The 20,795-nt window shown below is 37.3% G+C and overlaps 1 protein-coding gene across 1 annotated transcript; it reads right to left on the reverse strand.

The window, feature by feature from the left end:
* Positions 1 to 95: 95 nt before the first annotated feature.
* LOC134820440 (methylcytosine dioxygenase TET2-like) lies at positions 96 to 20,112 on the reverse strand. The gene is made up of 18 exons (XM_063830825.1): positions 20,047 to 20,112; positions 19,864 to 19,933; positions 19,626 to 19,727; positions 17,966 to 18,038; positions 15,912 to 16,005; positions 11,853 to 11,961; positions 7,736 to 7,835; positions 7,318 to 7,459; positions 6,855 to 6,962; positions 6,133 to 6,270; positions 5,828 to 5,923; positions 5,469 to 5,574; positions 3,946 to 4,071; positions 3,147 to 3,274; positions 2,689 to 2,842; positions 2,366 to 2,505; positions 1,886 to 2,062; positions 96 to 1,739 (listed from the first exon to the last, which is right to left on the reverse strand). Exons 1-18 carry the CDS (start codon positions 20,059 to 20,061, stop codon positions 1,218 to 1,220), a joined length of 2,400 nt encoding a protein of 799 aa, XP_063686895.1. The 5' UTR covers positions 20,062 to 20,112; the 3' UTR covers positions 96 to 1,217.
* Positions 20,113 to 20,795: the final 683 nt, after the last annotated feature.

The following is a 20,795-nucleotide window of genomic DNA, read 5'->3' on the forward strand; positions in this document are numbered from 1 at the left end:
GAATAATGCGATTATTATCGGGGTTCTCCAGGAATTCGATTATTTTGGAGTTTTTGTTCCAGGCTTTTCTGGGTTAGAAGTAAAACGTCATGCTGTAATAAATAGAACTTGGAAGGCAACTTAAAACATAATTTAAACTATCAATCCTTTCCGTGAGCACTGAGCAGATATTTGTTGTTTCAAGAGAAAATTTCTCGCCCTTCTTCCTCTTCATTGGTGAAAAAAACAAAAATCATAATCGCTGCAAAAATACTGTCGTCAAAAAGAAATATAAACTCAAACCTAATATATACACATTTACGCCAAAATTATAACAAACTCGCCACTACAAATAAATATGAAAATGCGTCAAAATAAAACTGGTTAAATCAAGATGTAAGTTAATAATAAGTTATCGTGTGTAAAATCGCATCGATAGCTGCATATTATATAACCTTTAAGTATTCAAAGTTTAAAGGCTTTAGCCATTATATTCGCCAGTATAAGTTGAACGGCTTCACCAAGCAGCATGCTGTAGTTTCAGTTCACAATTTTTACAAAATCCCCCTGATCAGTGCCAATTTTTACGGGATAGACCCCAGAGCCTTCTAGATCCCCCTGGCATATGAAATCATGAAAAATTTGTTGACTCCCAAAAAAACATCATGTCTAATCTAGTTTGCGGCAATTGTAATGAGTAGCTTAGCCGCTAGTCAACTAGGGACTAATGACGTCACTGGGAGAACCTGGCTGCTCAGGTATTTATACCTTGCATCAAGTGGCGCTATTTCAATTATTTTCTAGTATAAATATTAGGTCTTTAGTTTTAACCCCATCCCCGTCAACTCACAACTGTCTGGCTAAAGCCCCCAATTCTCATACACACACAATTATTCCAAAGAAATGACTGGATAAAAAGCAAGCACAATAAACCGGAAAAATAAATGTCATCACTTACCAATAAAAAATAAAATCGCTCTCTATTTGCTTTGCAACGAAGAGCAAATCATCTGATGGCATGGTTATCAAAGGGTTAAATATATAAGATTCTAAGGATAATTGAATAAATAAAAATACACGGTTCCAATTTGAGAAAAAAAAGCTTGTGCTACCCATAATAATGGATACTAGCAGGCTATAAAAATCTTAAATTAAGAAAAACAGAGCACAAGCTTTGACTCGGAAATAAATCAATAATAATCCTTAGAAAAATAAACTTAACTGAAACTACCACATTATTACGTGAATCCTTGAGCATGAAGGATCTGAGAGTTACTCTGGTTCTTTAACGGAGGCAAGTGATGAAAAGGCACAGTTCCTGGCAAATGTTGTGACGCAATCGCATCGAAAGGTGACGTCATGTTTGGGATTTGTGACGTCATAATAGGGATTTGTGACGTCATAATAGGGATTTGTGACGTCATATGAGAATTTTGAGACGTCATTAAAGCGTAGGGTGACGTCACGTGAGGGCTGTGTGGGGTGACGTGAGGACTCTGGGGAGTCACGTGATTGTAAGTCTCATTATGTGACATGGATTGTAGTGTTGGGTCTGGGGTAGGATTTGAGGTTGGACCCGAGTCTGAGTCAGGTTTAAAGGTGGGAATTGTGAGCTGAAGTGACGCAGACCCCCCAGCTCCAGCAGCTTGTTTAGATTTTGGGGCTGACTTGAGGTCCCGGAGTTCTGGTGGCAGTTTCCTACTCCGTTTAGCTGTACCAGACTTGTCTTTCTTCCGTGACCTAGCTTTACCGGGCTGACTCTGTTAAAAATTACTGGTTACATCTCGGTTAAAAGTGATAGATAGTAAATGAGATCCGCGGGGATGTCAATCCACTGAATATGGACTACCAACCTACAATAACGGTCTCCAATCTAATGATGACGAGGGGTGGCTGGGTGACTAACCTTAGCAGCAGGTGCCTCCTCAGGAGTAGTCGTACACCCGGCTACCTTGTGATATGAGCAGTGCACATCATTACACTTCTCGCACGTTGTGCACGTGCGCACGTGCTGGTACGAACCCGCGATGAACATGTAGGGGAGACTTTGAGAGTTGCTGACGGTTGTCACTCCTCGGGTTGACTGAGGGAGATTATCGGTTATGACTCATGAAATCTTATTTATTGCGGTGAAACATTGGAATTCTGACCAGTTTAGCATTGAATAATCGATTGAAATTTCCCTGGAAGAAGTTCGTCTTAATTTTGATGCTAAACGTAACTATTCCTCGCCAGGCACGAAAGTCTTGAACTAAGCTGGAATGATAGATAAAGGATAAGCCGGTCTGAAGATCGGAGTTTATCTGTATTGTAGTAGGTTAATTCCAAATTGTCTATATAGAATCATAGAATTCATATTATATCGGGAAGCGAAATGTTTATTTACCTGGCAATCAACAGGGATAAGTTGAAGGTCTGGGTTTAATGGAGCTATCTGAAAGGAGAGGCTCTTCTCCTTCTCGTTCCTGCTTTTCGCTGCCTCAATGTGCTCCTTCAGCTCTGTCTCCTTAATTTGCTCTTTAAGCCCTGGATAAATTTGTAGCAAATTATTACAAAGACACTCTAAAGACCAACATGAACGTAGTAATTTTGAATTTGATCACCTTTGTGGGCCAGTCGGCAAATCAATCGCAACATTCTTCGCAGTTGTAATTCGATGAAGATTATTTAGGCCAGATTTACTATCATTTACAGAAATTACAGCGATACCTTTATCGTAAGAAGGAAATTGTTCCTTTTCGTTCTTTTTATCGGCTCCATCCCTGCCAAGCTTCTTATCACTTGCATTTCCTTCCTTTTCTTCACTTTTCTGCCTCATTTTTTCCTCGTTTTCTCTGTAGCCGTGGGAACGCAGATTCAGATTCTGTAGAAGCAAAAGCTCATCAATAAATAATTACAGATATCGGTCATCGGATTAAAATTGCAATTTGATAATCCAGTAATATAGCATGCCACTAGACTTACTGACAGTAATTCAGCATGCCACTAGACCCCTTGACTCCACAATAACGACATGACAGTTACAACGAATAGTTAGACCATGAATCGATCACTTAAATTTAATAGGGTCCAGAAATTACCATAACTAATAAAATCTGTTAACTTTAATAAATGAATTCTGTTGTCTCATTGTCTCTAAAGTTTCACAGAAATAGAAGAATACCCACCTTGTGTTGATAGAGAATAAGTGCGATGCGGGTAGGATGATACCGGTAGGGTTGGGGCAGAGGGGTGGTGACATGAAGCTCGCGCAGGGCATGCTCCAGGATTACAGACCCGTGAGTCGGAACTATTCCTGTAAACGTGCGTCCAATTAATGCAAATACTTGACCTTTCTATCGTGACATCTTTGGGATTTCGCCATTTATTTGTACTGAGTATGTGAGTCGGAGAGGGTTGGGAATCAATAGTGAAAACAATTTCCAGGGTGCTTCTGGCAGGGAAATTGGGGATTGTTTCAAAGTAAATGACTTCAAAACGTGAGAGCCCTTATATTTGTTGCGAATACCGTGAAATAGCCACATGTCTGGCTGAGGGTGATAACTCGTGACGCAGATTTGGAATATTTCCCCGACTAATGACAGTACAAACATCCCGCAACAGCTGGCATAAAATAATCTCACTCCTCTTGATTCGTGGTATCAGTCCGGAACTACGGAGCACGGAGCAACTCCGGGTACCCAGCTCCTCCTTACTAATTTGGGGAACGGGTTTACTCCGGCTATAAGCACAAACATCGTGCTGGCTGTGTTTCATAGAGCTCATCTACTCTCTAGTCTATTTAATGGAGTATTCTAGTTGCATGCACCTGTACTACCAATACAGCCTCCTTACTGAAACAATAAATACCAGGGATACCAGCAATTTGGGGGAGTGTTTACTGTTTAGGGTGTGGACCTGAGATCATCATCAAATCATGCAATTTCAATGACACCGTAAAAATAAAGTGCAATATCCAAGTCTTACCAATACCGCCGCACATGAAATGTCGAGGTGGTCCCAGACTCCTGATCGCCCCATCTACTTGGGCTCTGTACTCCATTTCTTGCTGGCGCAAATATTGGACATAGCCTGCCTCGTCAAACTCAATCCCTGGGGAATTATAGCGAAGGATAGTAAGTGTAATACGTACGTGGGCACACTGGGTAGTTAGTAGTAAAGCAATATTTGTGTTACGTGAGATTATAGGGGAAATTATGGTCATTTTAGTTTAATGACATCTTTCTGGGTTGAAGGACGAAGATAGTTAGATATTAGGGTGTTGTAAGACTGAAGACATTGTGTATTTTTTGTTAAAATTAAAACATAATTATGCAATATTTTGATGTGGATATCACTAACTCTTGAAACAGGCCCCGTCTGAATTTCTTACATTATAAATGCAAACTTTTTACCGATGATCACGTCTTAATTTTATAAGCACCCCAGCCGTTTTGATCTTGATCCAAACGATGTCCTGGGCGCTTGCCAGTGCCTGATATCACGTTATTTAAGAAGCCTCTCAAAAATTATTGGACAATAGCTACTATAGTTATCCTTGCTATTTTACCGCTTTTCTGTACTAAATCTAGACATCAATACTGCCACACATGAATAAAATTTTCTCCAGACATATCATAATTAGTAACAATAAATTCAAATATAAAGTCTAAAATTTAAAGCCGTCTAAAATATGATTTTTCGATGTTCGATTTCACTCTCATCGCCACGGATCAGGATATAAGAATTTTAATCTATGATAACATAACTATTACTAAGTATCAGCTAGACCATAATCACCAAATAGTCTAGCTAGACTAATTATCCTTTTAGGTACTTTTACCTCTGCTCCTTTGTAAACCAAGCAAATCTATTCCTGTAGCTGATGTAACGTACTTGTTTCATTGCTTACAGACGAAATGGTTTTAGTAATAATTAATCTTAATGATGGGCATCGCCTCAAAGGAGTCCTTAGTGGTAGAGCCCTTTGCTTAGTGGTAGGACCCTTTGGCAATTTTCCGGTCAGAGGTTCCCCCAAATTCCCCACGAGGAAATAAATTTTATTCTATCTAAATTTAATTCTATCCATGCATGCAATATTCAAATTTCAACTATGAGAGTTTTACATTTATTCATGATTGAAAATAAAAGAGAATTACATAACGTAATGAAATGCAATTTATAGTTTTATAAAGATTAAAGACTGGGCGATTGAACGAATATTTTTTAATTCCCACCGCCTATCACCTATGCCTATAGTATATCATATCCCAAGGTTTTTTCTAGGTTTTTCAAAATTAGCCTGTCAGACAAAAACACACCAAATGTTCCGAGAAATTTTCTGAGGAATCAAAATTTTCTGATTTCACATCAATACGTATAATCTTTGACTATTGATGAATAAACGTCGCATCCCGGACCTAAAATTCCCCCAGGATAAAAAGTGTACATAAAAGTAAACACATTAAAAAACAGCGAGTATATTTAGGCTGGTTACTTTAAATACGAACCGCTGTGTGTTTGCCGCTGAAACATATGGGGAGGAACAGGTTGGGGGGCGGGAACGTTGATATCTGCAAATATCTCTGGAGAGTACTGCATCGCGTGGTAGTCACCCTGAAGGTGAGTATTTATACCAGATTACTACTTAGTGAGAATCTTGAGAAAGAGTATAATTCCGCCGAACCTCGTTAAATTGGATTTTGTCCGTAAATCTTTGACGATTAATGACATAATGTACCCTCGCTTTAGCTATTAAGTTAACTCGCTGGTTAACAAATAGACCAGGGCACTAAAAAATGCGATTAAGAAATTCACAGTCAATTATAAAAGCATAGAATTATTTAATTGATCAGAATTACTACATTACCTGATTGGGAGCCAGGGTGTACATCGGAAGGGAATGTATTTGATCTCTGTACGGATTCGTGTCTATCCTAGATTTGTGTTTCAACAGAGTCACAGCCTGACCGGACGGTAATATTAACCATCAGTCATACTAGACACCAGACGAATGATTAATAATATGTGTAGAATTAATTAGAAGAGGATTCGGACTACCTTTTCTTGAACACATAACGCGAAATAATTAAATGTACCAACCAACCTACTAAATACCTCGAAAACCACTATTTTAATACCGGTTGTTTCGGTTTTCAGACTCATGAAACTTACCACCGTGACACCGCTAGACAGGTTGTGTTTGTCTTTGTGGTTGTGGGCACTGAAGTCAAGACACGCTGTGATGCCACTAAAAGGACGTTCCCTGCCACTCCCGATACGACATTCCCAACCGTCCTCCTGTGTTCTAACCTGAGATATGGAAATGGGAATGAAACAGTACGGAGTGGCATGGAGATAGGAGGGGGGGGGGGGTTTAGCTGAAAACATTTAACATAATATGCCCAAAGTGGTATTCTTTAAACGTTTCTCTGGAGCTCTAATGTCAACACACTTCTTGCACAAAAATTAAAGCACAGACTTCTTGATGATAAAATGTTAACCGTTTACCGATGTGATACTACGTTTTTTATTATAAATCATGAGGTCAGACGATTATAAATATAATTTTCGTTTTCATTTATTGATTTATTTGTAACTAATGTTGACTGTGTTAACCCGTCTAAACTGTCCATACAACACAATTAAGAAAAGTTGTTACAAGAGAGATTATGTCTCTATTTATTCAATAGACTGCTTTCACAACTGACGCGGACGTTGGGATTTTTTTAACCCCTCCCCCGACTGTCACTTTTCTGAAAACAGTCTCCCCTACAGCAGACGGATCCTAAGTAGGCCATCTTATAGAGTATATAGATTGAAATCAACATGAGTGGACTTCGCAACCTTCCTAGATAGCCAGTGTTACTGAGGGGGGGGGGGGGGGGGGTGCTGACCTGGTTAGAGTAGGCTTTGGGAGCTAGATTCTTGTAGAGAGCCCCGACATCTGTAGCTAGAGCCTGCATGATACACTCAACTTGTGTCTCCTTACCAGCATCATAGGTCTGGGATATATCAGTTAGTTGACGATTAAGGTGGAATGCGGACGTGGGTGATGGCGGGGAGCGGGAGGTGATTTATATGTTTGCTAAAACGATGGAGATAAAAAGTACGAAGAAGGTTTAAATCTCGAGGGCGAAAAATATTCGCAGTGGCTTTTAAAAGTGTGCATTCAAATTCTCATTTAAGGAGTTATTTCAGTTTTTGTTTTCTAAAATATTAATTACCTCCCCAGTCCCGACCAGATCATTAAGCGCGTTTATAAATATTAAACACGTAAGACATGTAATTCATCTGAGACAGAAAAACATCGTCATAATATATAACAGTTTTAAATTCGATTTCCAAGAGGCAACTTACCTTCGACTTTTCATCGAGTTTAAACTTTTTAGGATTTTTAGAGTTGGCGAACTTGCAGCCGTTAAAGTACATGGACCAGGAGCAGCCAAATGAGAAGCAGGCCCCCCCTGTTTCCTCGGATCCTTGGCACACACAAGTCTTCCTGAGAAAAAGGCAGTTTCATTAACGAACATATTGTTAAGTTTAAAGACCAACTCAAAGATTGATCGTACACGGAACAATTATATGATTGAGGAATTAAACATGTTTTACGTATGTACATAACAATTTCATTTTCAATTTTCATGTAGGAAAATCTGTAGTTCAATTCTTATCCGCCCCAACTCCGCCATTCTCCTCGCCTGACGGGGCAGAGGCCCTGTAATATTATCAGCCACGGAAACTAGCCTCACACGATATATTCCTGACAACAACTCACGTCTGATTCTTGTCGCACTGTCGCTGGGTTGGAACACCATCCGAGGGCAGTGTAGCAGCAAGTGTAGAGTACACATCACTGGCTGTCTCCATGGGTAATCCTGTAGAGGGGAGGCAGTACTTTACATATTAGGCATTTATCAGCTGAACTGATTTTAATATTTCCAGAACTATTGCTGACTATGGACCATGCGTCCGAAAATTCGAGATTTATTGAAATTAATTAAATGTCATAACCCTTGCCTTGTTGTTTCGAAGAATCAACTAACGAAAGTTGAGCGTTCTTTATATATTTTCTTGAAAAGTTTTCCACTGCATACCATAGTAACTACTGGTTACTACTGGGTACCATGGTTACTACCTTTTTTATAACATATCTCTTAAACACACAAGTACAATGATTACAAGTACACGTTACTTTACACTAAGTACACGTTATCTTACACTAAGTCCACTTATCATCACTGTCATTCATTTTGATTCTTTAACTTTTCAATGAAGACTTACCTTTTCAAAGGGCAAAATAAGTTACCATGCAAAATGGGGGGGGGGGGGGGGGGGGGGGGGGGCCAATGGCATAAAATGGCATAAAATGGCATAAAATGGAGACTTTTTCTATAGAGAAAATGGAAAAACCCATGAGTAATTCTCCATTTTCTCCATTTTATGCCATGAATTTTGTCTTCGAAATTTCATCTTTAACACCATTTAACACCTAAATTGGACATCCTAACATGTTTATTTACGCTTACTAGGGGCGTAACAAGCTTATGAAAGCTCATAGTAGGCTACTAGATGCTTATACTAGGTTAGTAGAGGCACACTTCAGGCAAACTCATAATTACTCAAGCCTAGTGTAAAGTTATTTCTACAGGCTACAGCAGGAGTGAGTAATAGGGGAGAGTAATAGGCACTGAGAAGTGAGACCTACATCCTCGACAGTCGAAACAAGCTCGCACTGCAAAGGGGAGGCCTGCCTTCCGAGATCGCATTACCAGGGGAAAGCTTCGAGTCCAAATTTGTGTATCGAGGGGTAGGTGCAGACTTCGATAAACCGAAAAACCAAAAAAATATTTTCGGCTTATAATGAAGAGGGTAGCATGAAACGTGGAGAAAAATGGTTTTTAGAAAAACTTTGAAAAAGTTTGACTTAGAAAATTTTCGGCCCGAGTCATTCTCGATACGTACCTCTCGTATCGAGAACTCCCGATTCCGAGCTCGTGTTGCAAAGGGGAGGCCTGCCTTCCGAGATCGCATTACTTCGAGTCCAAAATTGTGGAAGGTGTGGACTTCGAAAAACCGAAAAAATATTTTCGGCAAATACACAATTTTGGACTCGAGGCTTCCCCCTGGTAATGCGATCTCGGAAGGCAGGCCTCCCCTTTGCAACACGAGCTCGGAATCGGGAGTTCTCGATACGAGAGGTACGTATCGAGAATGACTCGGGCCGAAAATTTTCTAAGTCAAACTTTTTCAAAGTTTTTCTGAAAACCGCTTTTCTCCACGTTTCATGCTACTCTGTTCATTATTTGCCGAAAATATTTTTTCGGTTTTTCGAAGTCCACACCTTCCACAATTTTGGACTCGAAGTAATGCGATCTCGGAAGGCAGGCCTCCCCTTTGCAACACGAGCTCGGAATCGGGAGCTCTCGATACGGGAGGTACGTATCGTAAATGACTCGGACCGAACATTTTCTAAGTCAACATTTTTCAAAGTTTTTCTGAAAACATCTCATTTCAACCAAACCGTGTGGTACAGTTCACTGATGTCCAAGACAGAACAAACAAATGTCTCGCAGAGATAAAAGCATGGATGGTGAAGAATTACATGAAACTGAATGAAAGTAAGACAGAACTATTGGTGTTAGGAAAGAGCCATATTCTAAAAAAGTGTGAACTCAGTGTCAGACTGCAATTTGGAAGCACTGAAATTCTACCTACGGAGTGCAAAGGAGACAGCTGGAAGAGTCTGGTTGTCAAATTTGATGAAACTTTAAATATGGAAAGACAGATCAATAATGTCAAAAGGAAATGTAGCTGGACAATGATGAACCTAAGAACTATTGGTCGTTACCTGGATGAAGGCATTAAATTGATGTTGGTGAAACAACTGGTTATATCTAAGTTAGATTACTGTAATTCTCTATACATGAATCTACCCAAGACCAGACTAAACAAACTTAGATCCACCCTTAATGGGGCAGTTCGTTTCATCTATAACATAGAAGACAGAACCACGGACTTGGTTCCCTTCTATAAGAAGGCCCACATACTCCCTATAGACCAACGAATATTCTTTAAAGTTTGTCTATTAACCCACAAATCAGTTCACGGTACTGCACCTGATAACCTCAAAGCACTACTGGATTTGGATGTAGCGGATAAAGAACTCTCAAACACCATGACCATGACCAGGTCGAAGAGACCTGGTGACCATCTCATGCTCAAGGTACCAAAGAATAAAAAGTCCAAAGTTGATGACAGACGTTTCTCAAGCCATGCACCGATTGCATGGAACTCTCTTCCACTGATGTTGAGATGTATTACTGATACCAACTGCTTCAAGCGAATGTTAAAGAACCATTTATATAATCAGTTTTGATGTTTTTTCGTTCCATTTGTCTTCATTTTGCAAGACACCTTGGCTTTTATCTCTTACCGCACTCCATTTTATGTCTAAGTTCTCTACCTTTCTTTGTCACTGTACTAACCTTTATTATACCTACATGTATTGTATGGTCTCTGCTTCTTTTTAGTTTAGTGTGGTTTAAAATAAAAGATGTTTTAATTTTGTCTTGGTCTTATATTAATATTACGTTATACTCTTGTTCATTTTTACACATTTGCTCACATCACTCACAGTCAGCCGCTCTGACATGGTTAACCACCTTCCTTGTGTTGTTGGTTAATCATATGAGCGGGATATAAATACCTCATTTCATTTCATTTCATTTCATTTCATTTCATTCATTTCAAACCACTTTTCTCCATGTTTCATGATACTCTGTTCATTATTGGCCGAAAATATCGGTTTTTTTAAAAAATTTTCTCGAAATTCTAAATTTTTCAGGTTTTCAATGGCATAAAATGGCATAAAATGGCATAAAATGGAGACTATTTCTATGGAGAAAATGGAAAAACCTATGAGTAATTCTCCATTTTCTCCATTTATGCCATTGGCCCCCCCCCCGCAAAATGACGTATATTTCAATATATTGTGGGAGTGTCTCTGCTATAAGAACCCGACTTTCGTTTTTCAATTAAATTTCAATTCCATTCGATTGAATAAGTTAATCATTCTCACCATTTTGGACATCGTCTCCCGACAACCAATTTCAAATCCAAAAATAGAACCACTTATGCAGGGTGGGGCTCAGTCGCATGGTGCACTGGTGCAGGGTGGGGCTCTCAGTCGCACGGTGCACTGGTGCAGCATTGCACAGAGGATTTTACATTTACCGATTGATTAGTTACTCGCAAATCTATCGGATGACAAATGCTCTTCTCCGGGTAAGGTGCTGGTAAGGAACCATTTATACATATGATTCAGCTTCACCATTAAAGACATTAGTCAAGCGGAAAAGAAGACTGACGAATGTAAATGATGTGGCGATCAACTAGTTATTAGTACTAAAGACGAACAGGAAAACAGAGCAGGAAAAATAACAGGAAAGCAGAGCAGGAAAAACTAACAGGAAAACAGAATACTATAGAAAAATAACAAAAGTCTAATTGGACCTGTATTTAAGGAGTTCTACCGAAGGACTAACTATCAAATGAATAAGGTCATTTCTAAATTATGGGGATTCACTAAGGCCTCCCTTCCTTCCCGACAATAAAGACAGCGTTACAGGTAAGTATTGTTACAGGTAAGTATTGTATAAAAACAACTGAAAATAAAATGTCAAGCTCTGTGCATGACCTGCATGTATGCCGGTTTAACTTGTAGACAATTTTACACAACTAACCTTCCCACTGTTCTACACAACTAACCTTCCCACTGTTCTACACAACTAACCTTCCCACTGTTCTACACAACTAACCTTCCCACTGTTCTACACAACTAACCTTCCCACTGTTCTACACAACTAACCTTCCCACTGTTCTACACAACTAACCTTCCCACTGGACGATAACGACGACTATGAGAGCACTGGCACAGTCGTGTCCCGCTCTTTGTCTGTACAACACGCACACCTGTTCTTGTAGACTCGTACGCTGGATAGCCTGACAGAAAAATGTGTTACACTGAAACCACTATATATCGTCTCCCCATAAATCGCAAATACCGTTTCAGCGCGGTCATTTCCTGTCCCCAAACTTTGCGGTAAATCGGGATTTTACTCGATATTAAAACCATATGGACTATATTGGAGTGGCTAATGTATCTGTGCATATCACCCATTAAACATTTGTTGTCACATTCCTCTCTTCTGTGCTTCTTTCCCATTGGTATTGGTGTATTAAAGATGGTACCCACAAAATTGCAGTTTGTTTATCTGATAACTGATTGTTCTATCTTTCTTAATCTATGTAATATGTATAAAGGTATAATAAATACAGAAATTGTGGGACGAAACTCGAGAGGTCATAAGGCCAGGGGAGGACTGTATCAAACTGCATATTCAAAATTCTGAAGAAAGCACTGTGATTTCTAGTGACGCTGATAGAAAATTAATCAAAGTTTAATCCACATGATTGTACAGGAAAATATTATTGCAATATCTTGAGTTGAGTACTTTGTGTTACACATATAACATTACTTCGGAAGAAGTCTTCGCCACAGATTGCAGCTAAAAGGGAGCCAAAATTGGACTGGTAAATTATCGTGACTGAGAAAAATGCTGTTGAGTATCTATTTTTTAGTTCAATTTTGTCTATTGAAAATCTAGTCCATCAAGAGGGACTCGAGAGGGACTCAATTTGACGTGATGTTTGAATTTGATAAGGAAATCACTTATCTGTTATTTCTCTGTACAAGCACTGGTTGTATATCCGCTAAAGGTGAGATTATAATAATATGATGGTAACCGACGGTTACTAACCGTTTTTTCCTGTTCTTGGTTAGGTTTTAAGGTTAAACTCAGGGGCAGGCACGAAGTACTAGGGTATGACAACGGGATATAATTTACCGACTTCCCTGAGTTTCAAAACTCTGGCCTCTGGGTAGGACGTATTTTTTGAATGATTTTTGTAAATATTTGTCTAAACTTTATTCCGTAAAAATGTATTGGTAGTTCTAGAAGGAATGAAGGACTCCATTAAAAGAGAAGTCAGAAAATTTAACCAATAAAGGTTGACACCTTATTTAACTGCAATAAAGGTGTTTTTGCTTCAGTTTGTTACAACTTCCTTGTCCGGATTCAACAACTGTATGTTATGAAAGGGGGCACGTTATGAATTATCAAAACACATTTTGTTATGATTATATTACCGTATTTTTATTTTCTCAGTCTCTAAAATATCATAGATCGTAGAAAATATTATTTCTTGACGATGCTGGTTTTTCATTTGGTCGATGGGATACAAAAATTACCCAAGTTTACCACTGACTGATTGTGGTTGCTATGAGGGCCACGGCAACGCTAAAATTTAGAAGTCGCAATTACCTTAAGAACGACAAATTTAGTCTACCATAAATTTAGTCAAACTTTTGACTAAAATTGTTGTAAACCAAATTTCATGAGACTAAATTTTTCGGCGACTAATTTTAAAGCAGACCAAAATTTCAGTAGAGCAAATATGACATGAATATTACTGAGCTAACATTGTTTATAATTAATATGACATCACCGTTCTTACTGCACAAAACCGTACCAAAGTCCTATTGTACTTAAAGGGTTAGAGCTCCTCTTGGACATGACACTTTTAATCGATCCATCCCAATGCATGCTCTGTTGAAACGGCTGAAGGATCATATCGACATAAACTACGTCGTACCGACAAAAATGGTAAAGTCGAAAAAGGGTGAAAAAGAAACTGAACAGTGTACTGAAGAACTTAGTGATACAGAGTCACAAACTCTGGATCTGATGTTATGGTCAAAATATGCTACAGGCAATTGTAGCGCATTATATAATTCTATAGATGGAATTAAGAACGTTCTTATTTTTGTAGCGAAATTATGAGAGGAAATGGCAACAACAATAATATAGTCATTCATATTAGATACTAGTGTAACCCGTGCCGACTGCCGGGACAAAAGTTAAAACGGTGCAAAAGCATGAACTCGCTCAGTTGAAACCAGCCGCATTGGGGTAAATTTAATTCTGAGCGCCCAACAATCAACATGTATCCAATAGTAATACTTAATAGGCAATCTTGCGGCTCCTGGCTCTATAACTACCAAATTACCTAATTATATACCAAAGCTGTAATTAGGGGAGCTGTAAATGGGGAGAGAGAGAGAGTGAGAGAGAGAGTGTGATAAAAAGTAAAATACTTTAGTACCACATTTGGTGTACAAAACCATCAATTAAACCACTTACCACCGGCCGATTTAAAAAATTTGCTTATTGGCTTCTTCAGAGTTTTGTCGAAACTATACCGAAGAAACCAGTCCCATAACTCTAACCGTTTTCTTAATTAAGCCTCTTGGGAATTACACTTGCACACACAGACGGAAATTTTGAGATTATTAGAATAAATGAGCAGATTCCTTGATTCACTATATTGTGATATTGATAGATTGACCATTTCAGATGGAGATTCCCAAGAATGCGATCACTGTCCTTCGTGTCCTCCCGTTGATGATTCGGTTCATATCACTGAGTGTCCAGATGGGTATGTCACTGCAGGGGCCGGAAGTGAAAGTGATTCAGATTGTTCACATTGCTCACTCAAAATCATGATTCTCGCTTTTCTGTCGGCGTATCTGGCTGTTATTTGCTTTGCCCTTGTTTTGCTACTTCTTTGGGAACGAAGAAAGAAGCATCCTCAGAGAAATACGGCAGAAGTAGGATACAGCAGGTTCGGAGGTGTTGAAACCGAAGATGACCAACAAGGCCCTTCAATGGAAATAACAGTTGGCCCGGATAATGGTTATTGTGTCATGGAGAACACTGGAACCTCGTGCAAAAAAGAAGAACACAATTTGAACAGCAAGCCTGCGGAGGAATTGCCCACATCGCAGCCCGGAGAAGGAAATGATAAAAGGAGTAAAAATGACCGTTTGTACTACCAAAACGTCAATCCTGAACAATATATGGATGACGGCTATTGTTGGATGAAGGATGGACCTTTCTCTGATTAAAAGGAAAACGATTTTCTCAACAAAATTTATATTATCAAAGATAGAGGATGTTTGGCCATATTCTAAAGAACCAAGATAACACTCCTGTTTAATTTGCCATTGAATCGGACAACATATTTTCAGCTGTTAAAAATTACCTCAGTTTTCGAAAATTTTGATTAACACAATGCTGATTGCTGGGACTTTGTATAGGTACAGATTACAGCATTTAAATTTAGGATTATTTTAATTATTTTTTGTGTGTACGATATTGCTTCATAATTATAGACGATTTGATGAATATGATTACTCTATTTTATTCTGCAAACTTTGAAGAATTGAGGAAAAAATATTTGAGAAACAAATGAGTATTTTTTTAAATGCACAGAAGTTCGGCGTTTGGCAGAGTGCATTAAAAAAAAATATATATAATTTGAAACAGTACAGTACGTAACGTTATTCAAATCTCAAACAGACACAGTATATTACAAAGTTTTGTGTTTTGATCATATGATCGTGGATGTATAGTGATTGATTGCATAATTTTGAATTTGATTGATGGTGATTGTGAGTGAGAAGATGTTTGTAGTGCCAGCCAGTAACTCTGTCAAAGTGCATGATTGAAGCTGAGGGTTTTACAAATATTCTTTTCATCTTGATTCTTGTTTGAACGTCAATGTTGAATTGAACAACATTTAACGACTTTTTCTGGGATTATTATTATGATGGCGTTTTAACAAAAATTTATTTGTATGTTTTCCACGAGTGGTAGAATAGATGCCCTTTTGATTTCTTTAGTTAAAAAATAGTAATCGTATTTTTAGCAAACGGTACTGGGTGTAACAGCCTAAGTAAGTTGAGGTCGAGTCATCTTAAATGTAAATGGAAGCTAAAATAAAAATCATTACAAAAGGAAAGTGAAATCCAAAAAGCAGTTAATACTAACAGACTGAACGACAGGGCATCCGTCTTTGCTCTTCGCCTCATTGCCAGTGTATTGTATCTCTATCAAACGAAGAGCATGACCGCTCAAATCGTACCTGATTAATTAATTAATAGGTCAAGCGTCAGATTTCATGGGGAAATGATTGAAGATGTTTAATAACGAGTAACATAAACCCATTATTAATATAAGATCATCACTATAATTGTTATTCATAACTTATGGTACACGTTATGTAGTCAACATTGAAATAATGTTTCATAAACATGTAAATGGGCTTCCGTATTCCTCTAAAAGGAAACTCATTGCCACTTTTAATCTGGAGAAGATTTCCATGTGAAAATGAACAACAATTATAAAATAATTTTGGCAAAATCGTTGCGCGCGCAACATTATTATATTCCAGTTGTTGCGCCCTACGTAAACGGTCTATTATGTCAGATTGTGCCATTTTCTGCGCATTTCCAGCAGAAATCACTATAATGCAAATTTATTCCTACATACATAAGTCATCACATTTCACACAAGATTAATAACAGAGCACGGTTTTTCTGCGATCAAAGATTGAAGGTATCGAAAGGGCAAATTTTGAAATTATGGCCTAAAACACTTGTTTTCTTTCGGTTGCCCGGTCGAAATAACCAATTACTTTTTTATTGAAAATCTTTTCAAAATAGTACATACATCAATGTAATTGCATGAAAATAACACGGTCAAAAAGTGATTTCTATGTACTATAATGACGGGAAACCAGAACGTAGTTCGTGCAAAAATTACACCTACAAAATATGGTCCCTGACAAAACATTTCATACAATCAACACATATAAATGTAAGATATATAATAGTAATAGAGATGATTGTGCAATAATAAAATACAGCGTGCATAAAATATCATAATGTTAATAATTTGTTAACTTTTTAATGAAATAGATTATATCATACAATACTTTTAAAAACCCAACCCACCCCTAACCCCTTAAATAGTTTGGATCGATTATTTTAGATTAGAGAATTGGCATTGGGAGAAATGAGATGCATCTAATCATTATCAGACAGGTAGAATTCAGCGTGACTATCGTTTGGATCTGTGGGTAGCATTTCCGACCATAGGTGATCCTTAAGTTTGGCCTTGAAGATATCAGGACAGCTATGTCTCTTATTTCGAGAGGAAGTTTATTCCAGAGCAGATGTGTCCGATAAAAGAATGATTTCTTAAGGAGACTGCTATTACACTTAATCAATAATTTCGAAAACAAGTTCAATTGTGCCCCTAACTAATTATCCAATCACTCTGTTGGCTCATAAAATAGTTATCACAAATGAAACTACACCTGACAAACATTTAGTGATTAGAATTACGTTTTATCAATTATACAATATTTGTAACATTTAACCAAGTTGGAGAAATATGCTTGCTTCCTGTTCCCAAGGCAGTTTAAAATTTATAGCCTGATAACTCATAACCACTTAGAGCAAATTCATTATATTGCTAAAACCAGCTAAAAGGAAATTTACGAAGGGACCGTTGAAATCAAATTGATATGATATTTCAACGATATTTCAACGATATTAAAGAAATATGTAAAGTAGTCAGTACGCTGCTTTTACCGAGCACTTAAGGGTGACAAAAATGCAAAGTATTCTACGACCAGCTATGGGGTTTGCAACTTATATTTGCGAAATCGAAATCCGAGTGCACTGTAGCGATTAAGTATGTATGCTAACACACATAATGTAGGTGAACATATTATTTCAGATGATTTGTTTTGATTTGAAACTTTTACAAATAGTACATATACAATACAGCAAAGAGAATTTAAAATAAACGACATCATGGGGTATTATGCTGTGTAAAAGTCGTAGACCATATTGTAGAAATACTAAAAGCATGGGTAAGTGGTACAAGTTCTGGGGATATACGTATTACAGGTAATATTTCTACTCCCAGACTCACTAACAACACCTCCATCTAAACACACAGAATTAATCTAAAATACACAAATTTAGAATTGTCAAAATAAATAATATAATGAATGATACAATATAATTAGTTACCTGTTTTCGAGTGTGTTCCGCAGGTTTTGGTAGTCACTACCGTGTCCTAAATGACAATAGGAGGGTGCACCATCTGTAAATTCAGTTTAAATGTTAACTCGAACATAAATTAACTCAAACATAAATCAAGAAATTGAATTAACTATGGCAGTTTTTTATGAAACACTCAACTTTGAACCTGAGAATTCTGAACCAATTACACATGGCCAATTAAGTCCGGCAGGCGACATTTGGCCTTTTAAACACAGAATGTTATTACTTCGATAAGAATGTAATTATACAAAATCAAATAAACTTTGAGATGTTTACGATTTTATTGGAGTCAAATTTTCCCCACGCAGTTTCACTGGTATATCTAAAGAAAACGATCGAAAAATTGCCTTCGCCCTTCAGCGATATAGATTTGTGGATTTCCATACTTATTACTTTTTTGCTCAAGATACACATGCGGTATATTTTAAAGAAACAAAATTATGCTTACCTTTCGTTTACATTAACAACAATAAACATTATCATTAGACCAAAAATACTTGCAAAATTGCTTCACATTTTGAAACGCATAAAATCGTTTTTATCGTAATGAGTTCTAGATTGCATGATGTCATAAATATAGAACCACCTGGGAACTAATTTGTCACAAGCATTCCTATGCAGGAATGTGTTGCCCATAGTCCTAGAAACCACCCCAAAGAGTTGTAAAGATCTGGTGGGCATATTTTCTTCAGAAGCTTGCTTAACAATTTATTTCTGCCATTATCGCTTGAATGACTTAAGTCTTAAATGTACATCTTTGTTGGGTATATTTTAATGTCGAAGCGTGTAATAAATGTTAGAATTTGTTCATTTAATTATTTATTATTAAGGCACACAGAAGCTCATCAGGAGGACAAAAATGACTGCAATGATTATATTTTGTTGGTTTGCAAGTGCTCAAACAAAGATTGAAAGTCGTTGATATTTCTGGTAAATTTTTTTGGAAGGTATTGCAGACTTTTGGATGTAAGTGCAAAATAGCCTGGTAAATTAATATTTAATACCCTTTTTGCGGAAAACGTACTTTAGTTTTTGTTAAAGAGGCCAACAACAACAACAGCAGCAAAAAAACAACAAACATTATGGACAACACATTCCTGCATTATATAAATACTTGTGGCAAATTAGTTCCCAGAAAATATTCATAATGCCCTAACTAGATCGTATTAAACAAAAATATATCATGATTTTACTATTTTTTGCAAATTTTGTCCTAACATAAGTCTTGGAACAGGGATTATAAGTTTAACTTATGGCCTGGGGCCTATAGTCGTTCGGAGTGTGGTCATGGTTCAAAACGATGAGGATCTTTCAAGAGTACGCTACTTCAAGGGAGGCGCTAATTAATTATTAATTAAGGTAATCATTACACTCGATGTAAAACAATAAGCACGTTTAAATTATCTAATTTCAAAAGTTTTGATCGCAAATCGACGGATTTTTAATTTGTGTGTGTAAGTAAGAAATTGAACCCGGTTTCATATATCACCATTTACCATATTTTACTGGATTTCAAATCAAACTATCTGTTGATAAAAAAAGTATGTTCACTAGAATCGGTTAGCCTATAGAGTATAGTTCTGTAGGACAATAAGTATTACAGATAAGTAAAACTTAAATTGTTTACCGTTAACAGTGGTTGCACACGTGCAAGGTGGGCACGCAATATTTGGGTCAATATCGTCCACTTTGACTGGGGGTTTCTTCCACTCCAGGGTCTTCTTGTGATCTGAAAAGGATGCAAATTATTCTTGAGTTATCTCTCGATCTTAGTCCTTGAAATCGACGTTGCTTTCGACATCGACTTTTACTTCCACCTCGGTCTAAACCTCGACTGTCGACATCGACATTAAATTTACATTCACCTTGCCGCAAAGGGATACATGGAGGCGGGATGTGTGGATCTATTGCACCAGGGCCTCCAAGTCCTTGTATCTGAAAATAAATTAATGAAGTTATCCTTATTAGTATACTGACAACAATTAAAGAAACCATTAAAAACGCTACAAAGTAAATACATGTATCAATATTCATCAACAAACACTTACCGGATATCTATCCATGAATAGGCAGAAACGTTTACTTTCTCTCAATCAACATACTATACTTTGCCTATTTAAGGATTTTGATATGAATGTACAATGTACAATTAATGATATAATCTAAATAAGGTCTGTAACTTGTAATGCAATAAAATGAAAAACTTTATAATCATTTTACAAGTATGTGTATATTGACAACTTTTAATGGCTGTAGCACAGTGGGCCAGAATAGGGGGTCATACTGTAATAGACCATCAGTGATCAATTTAGATCATTTCAAACATTATTTTTTACTTCAAATCAGTTGAATATTGATTTTTAAACAAATTTTGGTCCTTTATAAGTCACAGAAAATTTTTTTTGGCTCATTCCATAGAAATTTTTCATGGCTGAAATGTAGGTCTAGAGGCATCTAATTCGAGTTTTTGCTAAAGATAATCGTTGAATGTGTTTAGAATGTTTTTAAATTGATAGTCCTGAGGCTATTTATCATTTTAGTTTTTGAATTATGAAAAAATATTGATCGTAGCCAAAGTTATGTCAAATTGAAACCAGAAAATTGGGCGCGAATGCCAGAAATTTCTGAAATTGTCAGAAAATACCAGTAAAATTCCAGAAAAATAGCATTTTTTGATGATATTTCCAAAACAGACCACTTTTTAGTACCCCATAACCTCATGGCACCAGGCCACGACATTGAGAGCCAAGAAAGATGTTCAAAATGAGGTTTGTTTGAGAAAAAATAATTTTTTTCA

Source organism: Bolinopsis microptera, chromosome 9, assembly GCF_026151205.1.
Source record: "Bolinopsis microptera isolate Bmic1 chromosome 9, MBARI_Bmic_1.0, whole genome shotgun sequence".
In the NCBI taxonomy this organism is placed as follows: Eukaryota; Metazoa; Ctenophora; class Tentaculata; order Lobata; family Bolinopsidae; genus Bolinopsis; species Bolinopsis microptera.

Excerpts from the sequence above, each read along its gene's own strand:
- LOC134820440 (XM_063830825.1), bottom strand. Across the intron at positions 18,039-19,625 it reads GTGTGCAACCACTGTTAACG|ATGGTGCACCCTCCTATTGT; the intron begins GTAAACAATTTA and ends CTGAATTTACAG. Across the intron at positions 7,460-7,735 it reads CAGTGCGACAAGAATCAGAC|GAAGACTTGTGTGTGCCAAG; the intron begins GTGAGTTGTTGT and ends CCTTTTTCTCAG.